This window comes from Brachypodium distachyon, chromosome 3 (genome assembly GCF_000005505.3).
Source record: "Brachypodium distachyon strain Bd21 chromosome 3, Brachypodium_distachyon_v3.0, whole genome shotgun sequence".
Lineage (NCBI taxonomy): Eukaryota > Viridiplantae > Streptophyta > Magnoliopsida > Poales > Poaceae > Brachypodium > Brachypodium distachyon.
The window spans coordinates 35021207-35041240 of NC_016133.3; the positions used below are offsets into that span (position 1 = coordinate 35021207).

Here is a 20034-nt window from a genome sequence, read left to right on the forward strand (position 1 = left end):
GAATCGGCGGCTAAAAGATTCCAGATTCGCGGTTGAAAGTCACACTCCAGATTCCCTGTCACGACGAATAAATGGTGGTAAGAAAAATAGATCCATAACGAAAGTTACGCACCACCCCGATTCCCAGTCAACGACGTAGAAACAAAAGCACGATGACAAGGCGTGAAATGAAGGAAATGACAGGGAGAAAAATAAAATAAAGATTAGCTAGATAAGAAGGCGTGCAAGGAATGAAGATTGCCCTCTCCGCGCACGTTCCGATTCGCACTATTCCAATCTATTTCCACGGAGGATCCGAGTCAGGTCTCCGACCGAGTCAGCAGAATCCCCAGGGATCTCGCGGCATGGCAATGATGCCCGCTAACCTCTCACGTACCCCCACTGTGCTAATTTTTCAATCCTTTTTCCAGCTCACCTTTTCCTGCCCGTTTCGCGAGGCTTCCGAGCTCTCGATCTCTATAAGACCCGGCCGCCGCGCCTTCCTCCATTCTTGGATTCACCCATTCCTTCTTCCAAAGTCTCATCAGCCTTCCACCACCCCCTTGCCAGAGCCAGACGTGCACTGCACAAATCAAGAACAGAGACAGCCTCATCATCTCTCTTAGTCCCAGTCGGTTGATCGGTTTCAACCCTCGCAGCCTTGTTTGATTCGTTTTGTTCCGAGGAAGAAGAGATCGAGAGCAGAGTACGTGATTTGTTTCTCCATTTGCTTCTTCTCGCGTCCCTCCAGACTCCGACCTTCCATGGCCATCGCCTCCCGCGTCACGAAGCGCGCGCTCTCCACCTTCGCCGCCGCCGCCAAGCTCCCGGAGGCGGCCGTCTCGGCGGCCTCCATCGCCGCCGAGCCGGTGCATCCCGCGCCGCCGTCCGCGCAGCAGCAGGTGCTGGAGTTCGAGGACACCGGGAGGCTCTTCGTGGGCGAGCCGTCGGCCGCGCTGGTGCGCACGCTCGCGGCGCTGCAGCTCATGTCTGCGGGCCCGCTGGTGGACGTGTCCCTGGCGGCTCTCCGGTCCCCGGCCGTGGCCGCGAGCCCGCTGGTCCAGGCGGCCGCCCGCGCCACGGCGTACAAGCACTTCTGCGCCGGCGAGACCGCCGAGGAGGCCGCGGCGAGGGTGCAGCGCCTGTGGCATGGGGGCATGGGCGGGATCCTTGATTACGGCATCGAGGACGCTGAGGACGGCGCCGCCTGCGACCGCAACACCGCCGGCTTCCTCGCCGCCGTCGACGTGGCCGCCGCGCTCCCGCCGGGCTCGGTACGTGCTCCGCTTCGTTTCGTTTACTTTTCCTTTCTTTCTTTCTTTCCTCCGCCGTGGCGTGCGTTGGCGAACGGTGGTACGGAGAAGTGCCACGTCGGACGGAATCGGAATCCTCGGGCTCGGGGGGTGTTCGCCTGTCTGAGGTAGTGGACACGCGGATTCCTTGGGAATCTTCTCGTAGTGAAACGGGATCACACGGCTGTCACTGCTCCATGGGCCCTGAAAACATGCCGCCTAGTTTACTTCCGACAAGCTCGTCTTGGCTTTGGCTTCTCCGCCGCTCGTTTCCTTCACAACTTTATAAAACCGTACTAATCGTTTCCTTATTTAGACATTTCCCACTAGCTAAAATCAAAACAAGAGAATAAGGAAACGATTCCCTGAGAAAATGGTGTTTTTTGCGTGTCAGAATTAGTACTCCACTCCCGCACAAAAAAGAAAAGAATTAGCACTCCACTAAACTAAGTAGGCTAAGTAATTAGGCTTGAAGATTAAGCTTAACTAATTATGCTTTCGTTTTGTGCATGCGTGCAGGCGAGTGTGTGTATCAAGATCACGGCGCTGTGCCCGATCGCGCTGCTGGAGAAGACGAGCGACCTGCTCCGGTGGCAGCACAAGCACCCGTCGACGACGAAGCTGCCATGGAAGGCGCACTCGTTCCCGATCCTGGCCGACTCGAGCCCGCTGTACCTGACCCCGTCGGAGCCGGCGCCGCTGACGCCGGAGGAGGAGCGCGAGCTGCAGCTGGCCCACGAGCGGCTGCTGGTCGTGGGCGAGCGGTGCGCCGAGCACGGCATCGCGCTGCTGGTGGACGCCGAGTACGCCACGGTGCAGCCGGCCATCGACTACTTCACCTTCGCCGGCGCCCTCGCCTTCAATAGCTCCGGCTGCGGCGGCGGCGTGGGGGGCCGGCCCATCGTGCACGGCACCGTCCAGGCGTACCTCCGCGACGCGCGGGACCGGCTGGAGGCCATGGCGGGCGCCGCCGAGCGGGAGCGCGTCCGGCTCGGCGTCAAGGTCGTCCGGGGCGCGTACCTGACGCGGGAGACCCGGCTGGCGTCCGCCATGGGCGTGCCCTCGCCCATCCACGGCACCATCCAGGACACCCACGACTGCTACAACGGGTGCGCGGCGTTCCTCCTGGACCGCGTCCGGCGCGGGACGGCGTCGCTGATGCTCGCCACCCACAACGTGGAGTCCGGCCAGCTGGCGGCGGCCAGGGCGCAGGAGCTCGGGATCGGGAAAGGGGACGGCAACCTGCAGTTCGCGCAGCTCATGGGCATGGCGGACGGGCTCAGCCTCGGGCTCCGCAACGCCGGGTTCCAGGTCAGCAAGTACCTCCCCTACGGCCCCGTCGAGCACATCATCCCTTACCTCATCAGGCGAGCAGAGGAGAACAGGGGATTGCTCTCTGCTTCCTCCTTCGACAGGCACCTGCTCCGGTACGAACTGATGCCCAACACACGATGCATTTCTGGTCTAATCCTTCTGCAAACTTAATAATTCAAGCTTGTATTTTGCGACTGATATATGAATGATTGGATCGTGCAGGAAGGAGCTGGTGAGGAGGTTCAAGAACGCCGTGATGGGACGTGAGTGAGCCCTGCTCACTCAGTGAGGAGGTGATCGGTCGTCCGGAGCGTGGATTCGATGGGATGATAGAGAAGCAATCGAGTAGAAGTTTGTAAATACATCTTTCAGAATTATGCATTGATGTATCGCGATCTCAGTGAAATAAAGGAAATAATGTTTGTTCGCCTGCCTCTGGTCCATCAGTTCATCATCATCCTTGATCTTCAAGGTTCTCCTTTTCTTTTCTTTTTGGTATCCCCAAGTCTTTTAACCCGTCTTTTGTTAGCCGGTCTTGCTCAATGCTCACTAGTAGCCACAGAGCAGAAAGGAGGGAGTACCAAATGACGTAAATCCATGTCCAGTCATACGGTACACATTATGAATGAAGAACTCTAGCCATGATCATCTGATCCATTGCTGCCGCGCAGCATTTTTTGTTCATATATTTTCTCAGAGTTCTTTTTAGAACATATTTTCTCTTCCCAGAGGTTGGCACGGACATACTGGAGACGGGCTGATCAACGCGACAGTGGGCCGTTGTGCACAAGCACAAGTGGGCCTGGCTATCTCATCCAGCCCAAGTTAGCCAGCCCACGCACGCACGCTGCAGTGCCGATGGAGCTACGATTCCTCCTCTGAATCTCTGATGCATTGGGGGCAGTATCCCCAAATCTCGGAGACATCCTTTGTCGAAAAAAAAATCGCAGAGACATCCTCCTCCCCCGATCGAGTTCCTTCCTTCCTCCAAGCGAATCCCCAATCTCTCGCCGTCGAGTTACCGCCGAATGGTTTAGAAGTTGGCGTACGTTGCCGCGATAGTCAGGCGGCGAGATAGAGGAGATTTAATGGGGTGAGCATCGCCGGCGACAGGAGGGCAGGAGTTGGAGGTCAGGCGCGGCATCGGCGGCATTTCCATGGGCGACATGGGCGCGGTGCTACTTGGGTAAGAGCAACTGTGGTACCACTCGAATCCATTTAGTCCGAACTGCTCTTCGACTTCCAGCAAGCCTGGTTTGGCTTATAGACGCGGGTTGTAGCAGGGTTTGGCACTTTTTTTTTTGAGGGGAATGCCATTCGGCTAGCTTTATTGATCATCAAACAAAGTTACATCGTTCACCAAAGGCGAAAATAAAACGCTAGGGGGATCATCGTCCCAAACACAAGAGAATCTGGTGCTATAACAATTCTTAGCTATATCATGAGCTACCTCATTGGCTTCCCTACTTGGCAGCATTCACCAAGTAAGATACTCCAGATCAGAGTAAGTAGACTGTTTACGTCGTAGGGTCTAGTGTTAGAGTGGCGAGTGTACTTGAGGGGAGCTATGCCTCCCAGGATGGCGGGGGCAGGGGGGAGGGTAACTGGGTAAGCCCTGATCATTTATGGTTTCAAGTTTCCGCTGCCACGAGGCCTCATTTGTATCCCACCTATGAGGTTTCTCCCCAAATTGCTACTCCCTCCGATCCATAATAAGTGTTACTCCCTCCGTTCCATAATTCTTGTCTCAGATTTGCCCAAAAATGGATGTATCTATTCCTAAAAAGCGTTTAGATACATGTAATATTTTGACAAGAATTATGGGACAGAGGAAGTACTGATTTAGTATAGAGTTGTAAAATTTAGTGAAACAGGAATGAAACATCAATGGAATTCGAAATTTCCAATTTCATTACTGTTTCCTTAAGGTTTACGAAGATTTTCAACATTTATTTCCCTTGTGAGATAGGAGTGAAACCAGAGTGAAATCCCAGTGAAATAGAGACCTCGGTAAGCCTATTATATTTCGGTGGAACTTCTCTTTTTAAACTGAAAAAACAGCAGATGCACTATAGTATAGGCCAGTAAGGCAATGATCTTTTCAGATGATACAACCACAAGGCTGTCCTGATGATCTGAAAAGAGAGTGCATGAAGAAAAGAGTTGAGAAGACAGAAAATTAATAGGGAGTTCATAAAGTTATGGCCAAAGAATTTGAAATCCATATCAATGCTTTGATGAAGATTGAAATAAATGCAGTGTTTTTATTTATAGTGAGAGAACTTTACAAAGAAAAAGGGCTCCTATCCATTTGGAATATATTACTCATGTGTTCGTCCGTTTTGCATTTTCTGAACTTTTAAATATGAATGATAAGTCCTAAAATATTTAGAATAATAAAGTATTGCCAGACCTTTAAAGTAGCTTAGTCCCATATATGGTACTCCCGCCGTCCCATATTAAGTGACTCAAATTTGTCTAAATATGGACGTATCTATATACTAAAATACGTCTAGATACATGTAATATTTCGGCACTTAATATGGGACGGAGGGAGTAGTATTAGCTGTCAACTGGGGGTAACCATTGGAGTATAGGACCAGTTTTGGAATTAATCAGAGCAGTTTCTAACCTTTTTAAAAAGTACCGACTAATAATGAAGAATTGTCCTAAATACATCATCAATAAGCGGACTTTTTTTAAAAGAAAGTAGCCGTGTTAACTGTAGCTACCCAATACCTCAATACTACCATACTGCTTTAAGATGACCACTTCCATACTGCTTTAAGAGGAGTAGCTATCTGGCACGGTCTACTTTCTTAAAAAGCATGAAGCTCTAATCACTCGTCAAAACAATGAGCGTGCTTTATTTGCTATGAATAAGAACTCAGGAGAAATGGAGAATTGTGTTTTAGTTGATCTAGATATTTGGAACATACATTCATATGTGTTTGGAAACACAAACAATAGTGTGGAAAGGGATATGCTTTAACAGAAGGCTCAAGATTTCTTTGATGGCATCTTGCATTTTCTTTTTGTCGTCAAAATAGCAGTTTTCAGGAAAACAAGCCAGCTTATGCTTACTATATACAAAAATATTTAATCCACTGCCCTCTGGACCATCTGGTTTGCAAGGTATCTTATGTTGTTTGACAATATCATCGCTCCTACTATTCTTGTTACCAACATACTGAAACTCTGAAGCACAGTTACCGGATTCGTTCAAACCATCGTCAGACCCCGATTCCGATCGATCTAGATCGGGGTTCAAATTCACTCTGATTCGTACTGAATTCGATGTCCGATTAACGAACCACTCAGTGAACCCACAGGAGAAAAGCAAAGCATTGCTATCCGTCATTTCTGCTTGACCATGCTGCCCCCTTAGCTGCTGAAGCTCTGCTGCCACACCGGTGTCACCATCAGGAGTAGCAGGATGCAGTGCAGTATGGGAAGGATAATGGTAGGATGAGATGGGAGCAGCCAACAAGGCAGAAGGAGTATGGTGGAGGCTGGGTCGTTGGCTAGGGGAGTGGTGGCTGGGTATCAGCTTCTCAGGGAGCTGGGCAGAGAGGAGTTGGCCTTGAGATTGACGGTGCAGTTTAATACATTGAGCAATCCAATGGCTCTTGATCAACTGAGAAGAAGTGGCAGTAGCTGGGCTGGCCCAAGTACCGATGGGTCATCTTCTTTCTACTTTTATGCTTTAATCTTTGCCATGTGGGTATTCCATGTTTAATTGCTCAAATAAATATTGTATTTATCTTTGATTCACGAATTCTATCAAACCGATCTGATTCGCTGAAAGAGACAAAACCAAGCAAACTGCGAATCTGGTAACTGTGTTCTGAACTTTGGATGCATCTGGTGAAGCATAAGGAAAGATGGCCTTTCTTACACTGGATCGAGATGTGTCTAGATTAAGCTTTCTAGCTTTGTTTTTGACCGTTCGCCATGTGGTTCATGATGTACTTCTCTAGTTCTCTTCGTTTCTCTGATTCCCCTGTAACCTCCTTTCATACACTCCCCTATGTTGTTTTATTGAAAATTAGGTAGGGGCCTTCTGTCGTGAGGGTTGCTCCCTTAAAAGTGAGACTCAGCTACTGAATTGAGGTGCCGTGGTTGTGCAGCTCGCAGTATTGTGACCCCTGTTCCGGCTCATGTATCCTGCTGGTGTGATGTCAATATGCTGCGCAGCTTGCAGTATGTGACCGCTCTGCTGGCCCCTGGTATGCACAAAATCAAACTCATTTTGCTCTCAAGAAGTTGTGAGTAATGTGGCAGCTGAACGTTGAATTCCATTTATGCAAGATTAGTATGAGAGACACTAGTGTGTATTCTATTTACTGTGAGAAGAAGTAACGCCTGGTTTGTCTGTGCTTTTCCTCTGAAGTTTACAAAGAAAGGAGGATGCTTTTTCTTCCTTTCTATAGTTGCAGATTGCATGGTAATTAAGGGAGATCAAAGGGGCTAAATTGTTCTCCCGTGAACCAATTTTAAAAGTTTTTCTTAGTTGTAAATTATCCTGAAATGAAGTTTTTCTGAAGAATTTTTCCACTTGGATCTGGTGCAGGCACCAAGATAGTGCAGCTAGTTTGTGGAAGATGCCAGACTCTTCTAATGTACTTATGTGGCGTGACAAAGTATACAATGTTTCTTGCTGCCACTATCAACCTGGTCATGGAAGTCAACCAAAGCTTGTCTTTCTTTCTCTTTGTAATTGGTAGCAACCTGCATGTAAAATGCTCCTTCTTCTGAGGTTGGGAAAGCTCTAGCAATCAGTCTATAACCATTGGTGGCATAGGATGGCTTATCCTGAAGTCTGCTATATGCATTTTTTGTGATTCAGAAAGCAAAAGGTTTGACAATGATATCCTAAATCTGCCAAAGTTCTATGAATATCTCCTAGAGTTGCTGTGGACCTGCTAAACATGTCCTGCAATTATTAGAGGACTTACAAACACAAAGATACCGACTAGTGTTGATTCCTGACTTCCGAAGATCCTTGTTCCAGAACACACAAGAATGAGTGCCTGTCTAGTCTCAAACACTGTGAATGGCAAATGGTTCTCTTCTTCACTGCAGGAAATCAGGTTGTGCATTTAAACTGCATTATCTGCCGAATGGTGCAAGCTCTGTCAAATTTGCAGTCTGCAATTTTGTGACATCAGCTGGGGTAAGTATTCATCATCCAGACACCACTTAGTTCTGTGGATGGCTTATTGCAATTTTCTTATGGTATTTACATCATCTAATTGCCATTGTTGTTGTACTGCAACCTGAAATTTCATAACAAACATACCTGAAACACCTGGTGTCCTGGTCCGGCAGAAGCCCAGCAACTGAAATCTTGCAAGGGACAGCTTCCCTCCCTTGGTTGGACCTGACGAGCATCTGTACTTGTACCTGCCCTACGGCCTCTTGGAGCACATTATCTGCTTTCTCCTTTGACATGCAACTGCTCCGGCATGAAAACTTAGCACACGATGCATCTTTCTGACATGCAAATTGTTTGATAATGTGATTGTGTTAAGCTTGTATCACAACTGATGTGTGATCAGATGCAGGAAGGAACTGGTGAGGATGTTCAGGAACGTGATAATGGAACGGGAAGGAGGTGGCCAGTGGTTGACCGATTCAATTGAGTAGAAATTGGAAATACATCCTTAAGAAAATATGCAATGATGTACCACAACCTCCTGAGTTAGTGAATAAAATAAATGAAATGTTGTTGCTCCTCAAGCTCTGGTTCATCAATTCATCATCATTGTGTCATACAGTAATGTTACTTTTTTCATCCTTTGAGTGCCAATCTGTATTAATGCTTCGATGCACACTTACACCTGTTTTTCTGACTGGAATGCTAGCTTAAATTGAGCCGTTGCCATTGCGTGGAAACAGAATTTCAGCACAGTTTCTGAATCAGTTTATTTTACATAAGCATTTTTGCAGGTCTATGCTTGGTCACTTCCATTCAAGGGTATCAAAAGTAAAAACCGTAATTTAAATTTGTGGTATTTCACTCTCATGAGATCAAGAACTTATGGTTTGTCTCCATCATTTCTTATGACCATTCTGCAAATTTTGAAACTTTCGACTGAACAACCTCCAATTCCGTTATTTCAACTACACCAGATGATCTTTCGAATTTTTGAAAACTCTTGTTTATGGCCCCTCTTATTCTATATGGTGCCATTTATCTGAATCTGATTCATTAATAGGCTAGTGGTTTGACTTCGATTGTTATGGATTGGTACCAAAATCAAATCCTAGGCAAACGGATCTAATTTTAACAGACGGTATGGCAACAATGAAAGTTGCTCTTTCTTTAATGAGATTTTGTATGAGAAAATGTCACAAACCATATGTTTATTATGTTGCAACTTCAATTTATCAGATATGGTGATTTACTATGTCTCCTATCGGTGCATACATTTTGTTTGGAGAGAACTGTCCCTGCATATATTACTATTACAAGTCCAATAGGATAGCTATAACTATCCTGTTGTCCATCTCCTGTTTTTACGCCTATTATTTATCTTTGATTTCTGAGTTAGATTGTCATATGCTCCTAAATGAAATACATGTCATCCTGCAATATACCATGGGTGACCATTATTCAGTCCAGCTGTAGCCTCTTTCTGCAAAACTGGATCATCAACATGATACACATTCCAGGTACATTATATCATACTTTAGTCATCTTGGAAAGTATGTCTCAAAGGTTCTTTAATAAATCACATTTTCTTGGGTGAACCTTCTCCTGGAAGATGAAAGAGCATCTCCTTTCATCTTCTTTCTCATTGATCAGATGCCTTACGGCAGACATGTGGTCTGGTATCGGCGCATTAGCCAATTTCTAGTGATATATTCCTGCTTTATAGAAATTTACTAGATGGTATCATATTGTCAATTCTTTGTCAATTTAGCGCTACACAAGAAGCACGATGAGTTTAGTATTAGAAACAGACTTTGCATGTTTGATATGGACATGATATTCTGAGAAAAGCATAACTCACGAGCTTTGCTGGCATGAAGCTTGTTAGCAAGGACGGTTTCGAGAGCAAGATCTTTGATTCCCTCGTAGGTTGATGATTACTCCTAGTTGGTTCCTGGCTCTTCCTTTCTTTCTTGGACATGTCAAAATAATTTCTAGTCCCTTATATTGATCAGTGGCACCATTTCTGTTTTTGGCGTGAATTTAGTGACATTTAGTGAAGGTTTTTCTGCATGTTTTCCACATAAAGTTTTCTAGGGTATATTCAAGTTTAGTCAGTACATGATGAAGTTAGTGTTTTTTTAACAGGATGATGAGGTTAGTGTTTAGTTATGCAGAGCATGCAGCTTCGATTGAATCTTTTGACAGATACCAATTTAACTGACCAAGGTGAGTTGTTCTTTTAGAAATCTGTTACCAATTAGTGCACGTAATTTACACTCTTCTCGTTTCATATCACAAACAATTGTTCACTGATGCATTGGTTATTCTGTTACCAACTTGAGCTAGGATCATTGGACATCTCTTTGGACTTTGGCATATCTCTGCTCGCATATTCCCGAAAATAACTTAAGTGGTTGCAAAACCTTAGCATAAACATAGAATCTGCAGTTGACCCAAATAATGATCAACCAGACAACACTGAGAAATGTTGTCATTATTTATGCCTTATACACGGCTGATCCTTCAGATGGATGACTTGCTTGAGAGAACAATTCCATCACCTCCAAAGAACTGATTCGTAATGTCTATGTGTGATAATTAAACAAATAATAACTGCACTGACTTGACTTTCATTTATAGAGAGCAGGATAATGGCCCGTAGAAAATTGTCGGTAGAAAATGGCAGGATAACTTGTTTCACTAGCGACTTAGCTGTTACTGACAGAGCAGGATGGTGCAGAGAACTGGAAATAGGTACTAGTACCATTTTGCAACTAACTTATCTTTTTTCTAGCCACTTGCATAAGCTCTCCATGTGACCATGTCAGTTATAGATTCACTTCATGAAAATAGACCGGCAATGATAATTATAGATTTATTTATCTTTCCTGCTTTTCAGTTTCCTATTTTTACCCCTTTGCAATAAATAGTGTGACCTGTTTCATAAGACCACCTTTTCTCCGTTTCGAAAAAAGACCTAATTTTTCACCTTCCAATTCCCTTTCAGGTACCGGAGTGGTAACAAAATTCCGATAATCCAACTTCATCAGCCCTGGAATCACTCTTCACAGCAGGACCATACAGGACCTTGCTGAAGGAAAAAAGGAAAAATCAGTAGTACGTACGTAGACGCATGGCATGCATCATTCTGTCCGTTCCTTCCTTCTTTTTCAGATCAAAAGCAGGCCAAAAACTACCGTTCTTTCCCGGTCGGTCACCTCCTTTGATTGCTGCTTTCTCATTCCCTTCCCTGCTGCAACAGGCTCAACTCATTGCCCCATCACCGTTTGCACGTACTACTTGATAATGCTAGGCTATCTCTCACTAGCTGCTACAGCCAGGGCTTAACAGCCCTAAGCTATACACCATCTTTTCCCCATCAGAAACACTATCTTAGGGGCAAAAAGACGATGCAAAGGCTGGCTGGCCATTGCATGGTGCATGTGTTTGTCCGTGTGAGAGAGGGGGTGACCCCATGCCTGCCCTGCATCAACCTTGTAGTTGGCACCGAATCCCACTCTCCAAGGCGGCAGCGGCAGCTTCACCATGACACATCCATCTCTTTCTTTCTTTGCTCCATATCGTCATCATCATCATCTCCTACCCCCCACTTGGCTTTCTTCCTTTTGGCTCTCAAAAGTTGCGGATCCTTGGCTCTTCCCAAGGGAGGGAGTGTGTGTCTGTGTGCTTGGAGCCCACACACAATAAGCTGCTGCTACTCTACTGCTAGTAGGATTCTGCTACTGTTAGCTGGTCACTCCTCACTCGTCGTTGCATTGCATTGCTGCATTTCCTACTGGGCTCTGAATGAAATCTGAACCTGCCTGGATTTGAAAGATATCTGGAGGCCCCTTTGTGGCAGCGTCTTTGCGGCTTCTGATTCCCTGCTTGTTAAAGAAAGATACTCCGTAACAATATTTAGACCAATCGTCCCGCGCTGGATTCCTGCTGCTTTGACGGTTCTTGCAGGTGTGAAACCAAGCAGAGACTGAATTGTTTGGGTGCTGGAGGTGATTATGGGGGAATAAAGCGTGCTCTTGTCTTTGTGTTGGCACTGGCAGCAGATCACATTTCTAGCCGGCCTCCTTTTGTGGATGCATTGCTGGCTGTTTGGTTGGCTGATGAATTGATTCACGGAATACCTCGGCTAACACATGTACTAGTACCAAATATAGAACTATACATTTGGAGAATTAAAAGATGCAATGTTTCTCTCATTTTGTTCCTCGGACAAAAGATGCAGAAGTTTTACGAAAACAGGTCGGATGGGCTCCTGCAGAAACCGGGGAATTTTCTGGCACGCCAAAGAGACGGCAGGCTACTTGCCAAGAATTTTGTTTGATGATCTGAACCTTGGCACCGTCTCTGTAGCCATGAAGCAGGGCCACATGGCAGTGTCGCGGTGCCATGAACGAAGGACAGAATGCATGCAGCAAGCACGGGGTCCCTGCCTGGTGTGGGGGTGGTGCAGTCTGTTTGTCATGGCGCCTCTCGACGCGGCAGGCGGGTTTCCTTGCCTTGGGACGACGCTGCCGCCCCCTCCCCCGCTCCAGCCCCCGCGCCCCATTGCAGCCGGGGACCTGCCTGACCTGGCGCTTGATGTTAACCTGACCTGCTTCGTGCTGTCGCCGCAGCTGCAGCACAGAACAATGCGCTGTGTCTCTCCAGTGAATCACTGAGCACACATCCCGATCTGTCTCGCCATTCTGGAGATTGTCCCAGGTTATAAAAATAAATCTAAGCACGCATCCAGATATCCAATAGATCCAAAGGTACATACACCCAACGTTGCCGCTGCTGCTGTTCCTGACGTGCCACTGCCTACCCTGATCGATGATACATCACAGGTCCCCAGTCCAGTCCAGTCCCGTCCTGCTGGTTCAGAGCTCCAGGATCTACTATCTCCCAAGCGCGGGCGGCGTTCCAGCGACGTACGGCGGCCCACGGGGATAATTTTCCAGGGTCGGCTCAGACGGACAAAAACCAACCGGGGGGAGAGGCGATCAGGCGAAGGAAGAGGCAACCGGGGCTGGGCGAGCATGAGAATGCCAGTGGGGCGAGGCGAGGCTGATGCGAGCCATGTGCCGGTCGGCGACAAGGGTTCGACACGGCCGCGGTGGAGTAGTGCGCCGGCCGACCGACCGACCGACCGGCAGGCCGGGAGGGAGGTTCGTTTACATGGGCTAGACAGCTCCCGTTGTTCTGGCCGACGTTACGATATCGAACCAGATCTAACCGCACAGCGTGGCGAGATCCCGGACGCCCATCCGTTCGGGACCTAGTTACAACAGGTTCTAGTTTCACCTTTGTCAGTATTTCCATTTCTTTTTACCCCCTTATATCGGAGTCGTTGAGATTGAGATCATCAGGGTTGTGCAGTTTGATGTCGCTAGAGGCGAGCTATTGTCCTGAGTTCCAGATACTTATAGTCGAGCTCTTGGTCCAGTTCAGTCCTGCGACCTGATGCTGTCGTTCAGGAGCGATGCTATAGATGCAACTTAACTTGGTCGGTACGGTAATCAGACTCCTTTTTTGTCTACTGTCGGTAATCAAAGTCCTTCTGATATGTACATCGAGCAGAAAAAAAAAATGTATCGAGCAGAACCTGTTAGGCAACCGGCCGGTAGCTAGCTGCAGATAACACTACTTGGATGTCATTTCACGCACGCTAATTCGGCAGTAGTTCTACAATTGTGTCCTTGTAAAAGCTCTGTATTGTTATGTTAGCACACACACACCCGTCAGATGGTGCCGCTGGAATCGATTCCTTCACGTTCTTTAGCAAAATTCCTGCGCTCCACTCGCCGTAGCCACACGTACGACGCAGCCTGCGTTTTCGCGGCGACATTGACTTGGCCGACGACGGCATCATCGATCGGCATTGCTTACTCAATAAGGTTTCGGCCGACCTGCGCCGATCGATACTGGGAGGGGCCGGACGTTTTATTCCCTGCCCTTTGTACGCACGCCGTGGACGAATTCGGCACTCCGGTGAGTTAGGTTAGAGCCGGCCGGATCGGAGCTGTGTGATCCATGGCACGCACGCGCGAGATGCTGTGTGCTCGGTAAAGCTCGGCCGCTTTCCGGCACGCATGATTGCATGCCATCTTTGCATCTCCACCGCACGTACGCACACGTATATAAATTAACAAGCAGGATTCGGTATTGCCTCTAATGGCACGCACCCATCACTGTATGCTCTCTTCAAGGAGCAAGCAACGTGCATATGTATTGGCTAATCTGTCCGAACAAATTCTAACATGACGATTGTTTTGTCGTCGCGCGCTGTTGTCACCTTTTTTGTAAGGAGCTAGCAAAATGCATGAGCCTGCTGGTTTTAGCCGTCGTCGTGTGTGTGTGAATCTATGATTTGTGTGAGCTAGCTAGCGACACGTACGTAGACCGTGGTCCAGTTGGAACGAAATCGTGTGATTGATGCTCGACACACAGGAGTGTGCAATGAAGCTGCTAGTCGCAGTCATTACTCATTAGCACACCATCGTTGATTGATTAATTCCGGCCGATCGACCGATCAACGTGATGATCCGCTTACGACCTCGATGGGCGATGGCAACATGATGTTCGTCTAGTTTAATCTTCGGCGTAAGATCTGAGCCTGGTTCTGGATGTTTTCTGTAGGGGCTTGATTAAGCCATTTGGCTCGGCTAAGTCTAATCAGTTAGGATATCTTAACCGGGTGCAAGTTCTTGAGGATCCGACTGACGACGGAAAGATTTTGTGCTTGCTTGGGGCGCCCATGGCCGCTTTATTCGCTGTCGTTGTTTTTATTTCGCGGTCGTAACAGGAGGAGGAGGTCCTCGAGGTCACGCAATTCTCGTGCCATCCCGGCTATCAAGGTGTACGTACGGTACGTTCGTTTTTCCGGAAGATATTGTACTTACTCCGTCGTTTTTTACTGTACATATTAAATTCTGTTATCTCATTTATTATACCGATTTGTTAGGCGCAATCTGGCCTCCTCCAGGATTTCATAGCAAGAAGATAGTACGTACTCCGTAATTCAAATACTAGCCAGGAACTTGTCTGCTTTTTTGAAATTCTGCGAACCAAAAAGCACAAGTGTCTTACGAAATTTGCACCGTTTATTCCAGACTTGTCAGTAGCTAGGAACACCTGACACGATCAAAGGCAGAGGGTGCGAGCGGGACAGCAGACATTTCAAAACGCATTAGCCATTGATTTCACAGCAACAGAGCAGTAAGTACACAAGGTAGTCGTAGAGTAGAATGCAGCTGAGAAGCCAATCCTCTACTCATCGACCGACACGACGTACGGTTGTTTGAGCAGATCGAGCAGCAACCAGCCAGCGGCGACTCGATTAACGTAGTATATACTACTTCCAATTTAGGACACTTAACAACAACAAGCGAGGCGATCGGATCACACGGTCGATTCGGATCACATTACAACGACGAAACAACGACTCTGGGGGTAACTTGTAGGGTATGGACGGATTGGATTACTCGTGGTAGGATCATTAGTCCTAACTAAAAGTGTTGATCTTCTTCTTCTTTCACTCCGGCGCAAGGACGCCACCGGCGGCGATCGAGGTCGTCGATCAGCACCGCCACGCCGAGACGGATACGAGCTCGGCGCGCTGCCAGTAGAGGCACAGCGAGCCCGGGGCGCGCCTCTCGACGCGGAACCCGCGCACGGGCACCTTGTGCAGCAGCGACTCCGCCTGCGACTCCGCGAACGAGCTCGCCTGCGCCGGCGCGAACCCGGCCGCCGCGAACACCGCCCGCCACGGCATCATCCCCGGCGAGGCCCTGTCGCGGTGCCGCGCCACCACGCACTGCTCCACGGCCGGCTGGACCAGGAACCGCTCGACCCTCCCAGCCGTGTCCGGGTCCGCGCTTCCGAGCACGGCGTCGATGGACTCCAGGAGGAAGACGGCCGACTGGAACGCCTGGAACAGGTGCGCCGCGAAGGGCAGCTCCGCGCGGTCGCCGCCGCGGTCCACCGCGACCACGACCTTGGCGCCGAGGCGCTTCACGAGGCGGAGGACGGCCGGCGTGGATGCCGCGTGGGCCGCACCGACAGGGAGGTGGACGGCGAGGGCTTCGTCTCCGGCGCCGGCGACGATGGAGACGAGGTCGGCCGGGTCGAGGGTTTCGACGTTGAAGGCGGAGAACTGGAAGAGCACGCCGAGGTCGGCGGCGAAGCTGGAGAGGTTCTCGTGGATGAGCTGCAGCTCGAGCGGGTGGTGCGTCGCTGGCGAGACCAATGCGGTGACCTTCAGCGCCGCGGCTGCCGACGTGCGACGCTGTGACGAAGAAGCGAGCTCCTGCATCAGCGACGCCCACTGCTCGCCCATGCCGATGTCGAAGTCGAGCACGTGGACGCACCCCCTGTCGCCGAGCTCGTCCAGCACGGCCTGGACGCAGGTGAGGTGCGCGAACGGCAACACGGGGGAGGCCTCGGAGAAGGCCTTGTAGGCGCCGAGCTTGAGCACCACGTCGTAGGGCGTGGACGCCGGTGGCGTGGGGGAGTAGTACGCCTCGCCGCCGGCGGGGGTGGTGGAGAGCGCGAGGCGCAGCGCCTCCTTGAAGTAGAAGGCGGATCGGAGGAGGGGTGGCGTATTCCCGGCCGCTGGGGCGGCGGGGAGCCGATAATTGAGCCGCGCCAATATCTCGCGTGCGCCGTGGGCGTCGCCGGCCTCGGCCAGCTTGGCCGCCTCGGCTAGCTGTTCCACCGCGGCCATGGCCGCCGCCTCGTCCTGAGACGCCGCTGCCGCCTTGGGCTGCTTCAGGACGAACCCCCCGCCGCCGCTCGCCGGGGCGAGGTGGTGGGATGGGTAAGGAGGCAGCTTCGGCGGCGGCGCGGCGGCCATCGGGTGGTGCCGCTTCGTGGCCGCTGGCGGCGAGTCGAAGGACGGGTGCGAGCCGAAGAAGGCCGCGTGTGGCTGGGGGTGGTGAAGAAGGAAACCAGGGCCGTGGCCGAAAGGCTGCTGCGGCTTCGTGTCCTCCATGGCCGGCGCGAAGGACGACGACAGGTTGGGCGGCCCGAACGCCGCAGCGGCGGGCGAGGACATCATGGACGTGGCGTGGTCGAGCTCCAGGACGGGCGGATCCATGAGGACGCCACCGTCCTCGCCGCCGGCAATGATCCAGCGGAGGAACGAGCTGTCGGGGCCGGAGGGCGGCGCGGCGGCGGCGTCGTCCCAGTCGTCGCAGGGGGCGAGGCCCATGTTGTCGAGCGGCGCGAGCTGGTGCGCCCACTCCTCCTTAACCCCCGCGGCGTCCTCCCCGCCGCCGCCGCCAGGCCATGCCTGCTGCGGCGTCGGGGAGACGTTCTTGGCGTCGCCGCCGGCGAGGGCAGCCACTTCGGACGACGACAGCGTGGAAGCCGAAGATACGGGCGGGCTCGGGCTTGGGCTGTGCCGGAGGTCCAGCACAGACGTCGGCTCCCAGAGGGCGCCGCCGCTGCTTACCTTCCCGCCGCCGGCGAGAACCCCCTGTTGTTGTTGTTGCAGCAGCAGCAGCTGTATCCCCGCGTGGCTCTCTCCCGCAAAGGGCATTCCTCTCATCTAACCAAACAACAACACTTCATACCACCAATCCAGCTTCTTCTTCCTCCCCGCGCGGTACGCCTCCTTGTGCTGGGAGCTCTCGGCTCGAGTCTAGGGGGCCATTAGTAGTACTACTAGCAAGCTCAGCTCAGCTCAGCCTACCACCGCCAGCACCCTTCTCTCTGTGTGTCTACTGCTGTCGCTGTGGCCCCTGTCTCGATCTCTCTCCTCTTTGTCTATGTGAGGCTGTGCGGGAGGGAGAGAGTATTTTTATTCTCCTGACAGTGGCAGCGTCTTGATCTCGAAATGATAGCGTGCAACATGAAAAAGGCGATAAAGTGGCCTTCCCGCTGAGTACTTGCCTTCCTTCCCCTCCCTCCCTGGACCGGGGGACCGATTTCGCTTTCCCTCTCCCTCTCCCCCCTATCACTGTAGCTCGAGGCTCGGTGGCACTGGCAACGGAGAGGAAAGGCTGTGCAAAATTCCTGATGATGCAGGGAAGAAAGAGGGGTGTATGTATGTGGGACCAGACATAAAACTGTTTGCAGGAGCAGCACAGTGGTGGCGATCTCTCTACTGCATGTGCACCAATTTCCATGTCCTGTGCTACTGCCACAAACCTCTAGTCGCCAGGAAGTGCACGCTCCAGTGTCAAATTACTGCCTCCGTCCGATAACAAGGAAGCTATTAGCATCTTTTTGACCAATGTTTTGACCACAAATTACTCTATTAATATATAACTATATGTCATAGATTCATATCATTATATTCATACTCGAGGATATTTGCTTATGGTTATGATTTTGATCACATTAGTCACATATTCATGAAGTAATTTGTATTCAAAGACTTGATTAACCGAAATCTAATATGCCTCGTATTATCGGGGAATAATTATAATCCGTCTTTTCCTTATGTGTGAATTTTTATCAAGAACTGCACACGAAAGATCTCCATAATGTGGTCAGTGCAGGCAATGTTTCTCCTTGGTCACACCCAATCCTTGCCATACACCAAACAGCAGGAGCTGCAGAATTTCATCGTCTCGTGCAAGTGTTATCGTGAATCCGTTCATGCCGGCGTCTTGCTTTCCTTCAGCATATGCAGCTGCCGAACTAAATCAGGTCGGCAGGATATTGTACGTTTCAGCCTTTAGAATTTTTTCCTGCAGTGATCCCTGGCCAACGTTTTTGTCAATAGTAACCTCTTCTGAAAAGTATTGACAAAACTAATCTGATAAAAAGCTCAAAAAAAAAAGTGGACTATCCGTCCATGGCATCACACACAAGAAGAGGGTGAAAGTAGGGTAGAAAAGCTGAATCAGCTGTTTGCTCCCAAATGCATCATCATTTCACTCACTCGCATGGACACTTTTGACCTCGACGGCCAGTTAAACATTTCAAAATCGCTGCAATCTATGACTCTCTCTCTCCTCCTTTCCTTCCTCTCGATCTAGATTAGTTTGCTTGGGAGCATGCTAAAGCATCAGTGCTTCTACCCACAAAAAAAGCTGGCATATACTGTATATCTTTAGAGCTGATTACCTGTGTTTAAATCTGTAATCTCACCTTCAATAGCCTGTGATCAGTAGCGCAGGTTATTTGTATATCGAAACGTGGTTCAATGGTACGAGACAATAGAAGGTGCTTTGCTGATGAGATCTGATCAGCATCCTATGATTAATTCTTGCTTCATTGCTGCTGCCAATAGGTGTTGACTAAAAACCTTTTCTTCCATGCATCATTAGAAAAATATACATTTCTTTATCTTCCGAAAATGTACACTGACAAGTCCACATCCAATGCTGTTGGCAGCTAGAAAATTAGAAATTACATATGAATTCCTCTCGTTACTGACCTATCCGAATTTTTTAAATTAATTTGGAAGGTTGATGCATGCATCCACAAGGAAATTGGCACTAACTTGATTAACAACTTTTTTGCCCTACCCAGTCTAAATGGAATCCGGTTCTCGTCCTAGCTTTTTTTTTTGCCTTTTTTTTTGCTTCGGATGGTACGTCGACTTAGTTAATATTTTGAGGAGCTTCTAAGCCAGGGCTGAGGCGCACTATGTCTACGTCTGTATACACTCTGCCCATACCCAAGTCAAATCACATTGTATAAACCTGCAAAAAAAAAAACACATTGTATAAGAAACTGCTCATTTTTCTCTATCTTATATGATACTCCGTACATATAAACTATGGATTGTAATCAGTCCCACCGAACCACAAGTCCACAAGGTGGATTGTTGATGCTCATCAAGATAACAAGGAGTTGTTAATTCGTGGTGATGACGGTAAGTACTTCTACATGGTGATTGATGTTTAAATGCCAAAAATCGACCAAGATTGTGTCGTTTAGAATTCCATAGAAATCCACTCTACTTGATTCACATGATTCTCAAAACACGGGAGTTAGGGAAATTGAAACATCAAAGTGCCATGCCATATTCAATACTGCATGATTCAAATGATGTTTGAGGGGCCTCTTTGATATAAAGGTTTTTTTAAGGAGCTTTGGAGGATTCTAATCCTCTGAAATTTTCCTATGTTGATCGTTTGATTAATATGATTGCAAACTATATACAGGAAATATTTCATCCGCTCCAACCTCTTGAAAATAACCTACATTTTTAGTATGCACAATCAAACATCATTTGAATCCAGCAGTATTAAAGATGCACTTTGATCAAGCAATTTATCCCTATTTCTGTGTTTGCCAATCCCACGAATTAAAATGGCACAGGGTTTGAAA

The 20034-nt window shown here is 49.1% G+C and overlaps 2 protein-coding genes and 1 long non-coding RNA gene across 3 annotated transcripts; 2 read left to right on the forward strand and 1 right to left on the reverse strand.

Annotated features, from left to right (window-relative positions):
- Positions 1–321: 321 nt before the first annotated feature.
- LOC100838313 (proline dehydrogenase 2, mitochondrial) lies at positions 322–3019 on the forward strand. Its single transcript, XM_003574255.4, has 3 exons — positions 322–1253; positions 1791–2698; positions 2808–3019. The coding sequence occupies exons 1-3, from the start codon at positions 744–746 to the stop codon at positions 2854–2856; spliced, it is 1467 nt and encodes a 488-aa protein (XP_003574303.1). The 5' UTR covers positions 322–743; the 3' UTR covers positions 2857–3019.
- Positions 3020–9978: 6959 nt separating this feature from the next.
- LOC100838921 lies at positions 9979–11966 on the forward strand. The gene is made up of 2 exons (XR_002964894.1): positions 9979–10500; positions 10754–11966. It is a non-coding gene; the product is annotated as an uncharacterized LOC100838921 (long non-coding RNA).
- A 2957-nt stretch (positions 11967–14923) lies between these two features.
- On the reverse strand, positions 14924–17625 carry LOC100822245 (scarecrow-like protein 6). The gene has a single exon (XM_010236682.3). The coding sequence runs from the start codon at positions 17294–17296 to the stop codon at positions 15326–15328; it is 1971 nt and encodes a 656-aa protein (XP_010234984.1). The 5' UTR covers positions 17297–17625; the 3' UTR covers positions 14924–15325.
- Positions 17626–20034: the final 2409 nt, after the last annotated feature.

Bases quoted from the DNA above. Each gene is read 5' to 3' on its own strand.
- LOC100838313 (XM_003574255.4), top strand. From the start codon at position 744: ATGGCCATCGCCTCCCGCGTCACGAAGCGCGCGCTCTCCACCTTCGCC. The intron at 1,254-1,790 runs GTACGTGCTCCG...GCATGCGTGCAG, and splicing joins CCGCGCTCCCGCCGGGCTCG to GCGAGTGTGTGTATCAAGAT. The intron at 2,699-2,807 runs GTACGAACTGAT...TGGATCGTGCAG, and splicing joins TTCGACAGGCACCTGCTCCG to GAAGGAGCTGGTGAGGAGGT.
- LOC100822245 (XM_010236682.3), bottom strand. From the start codon at position 17,296: ATGAGAGGAATGCCCTTTGCGGGAGAGAGCCACGCGGGGATACAGCTG.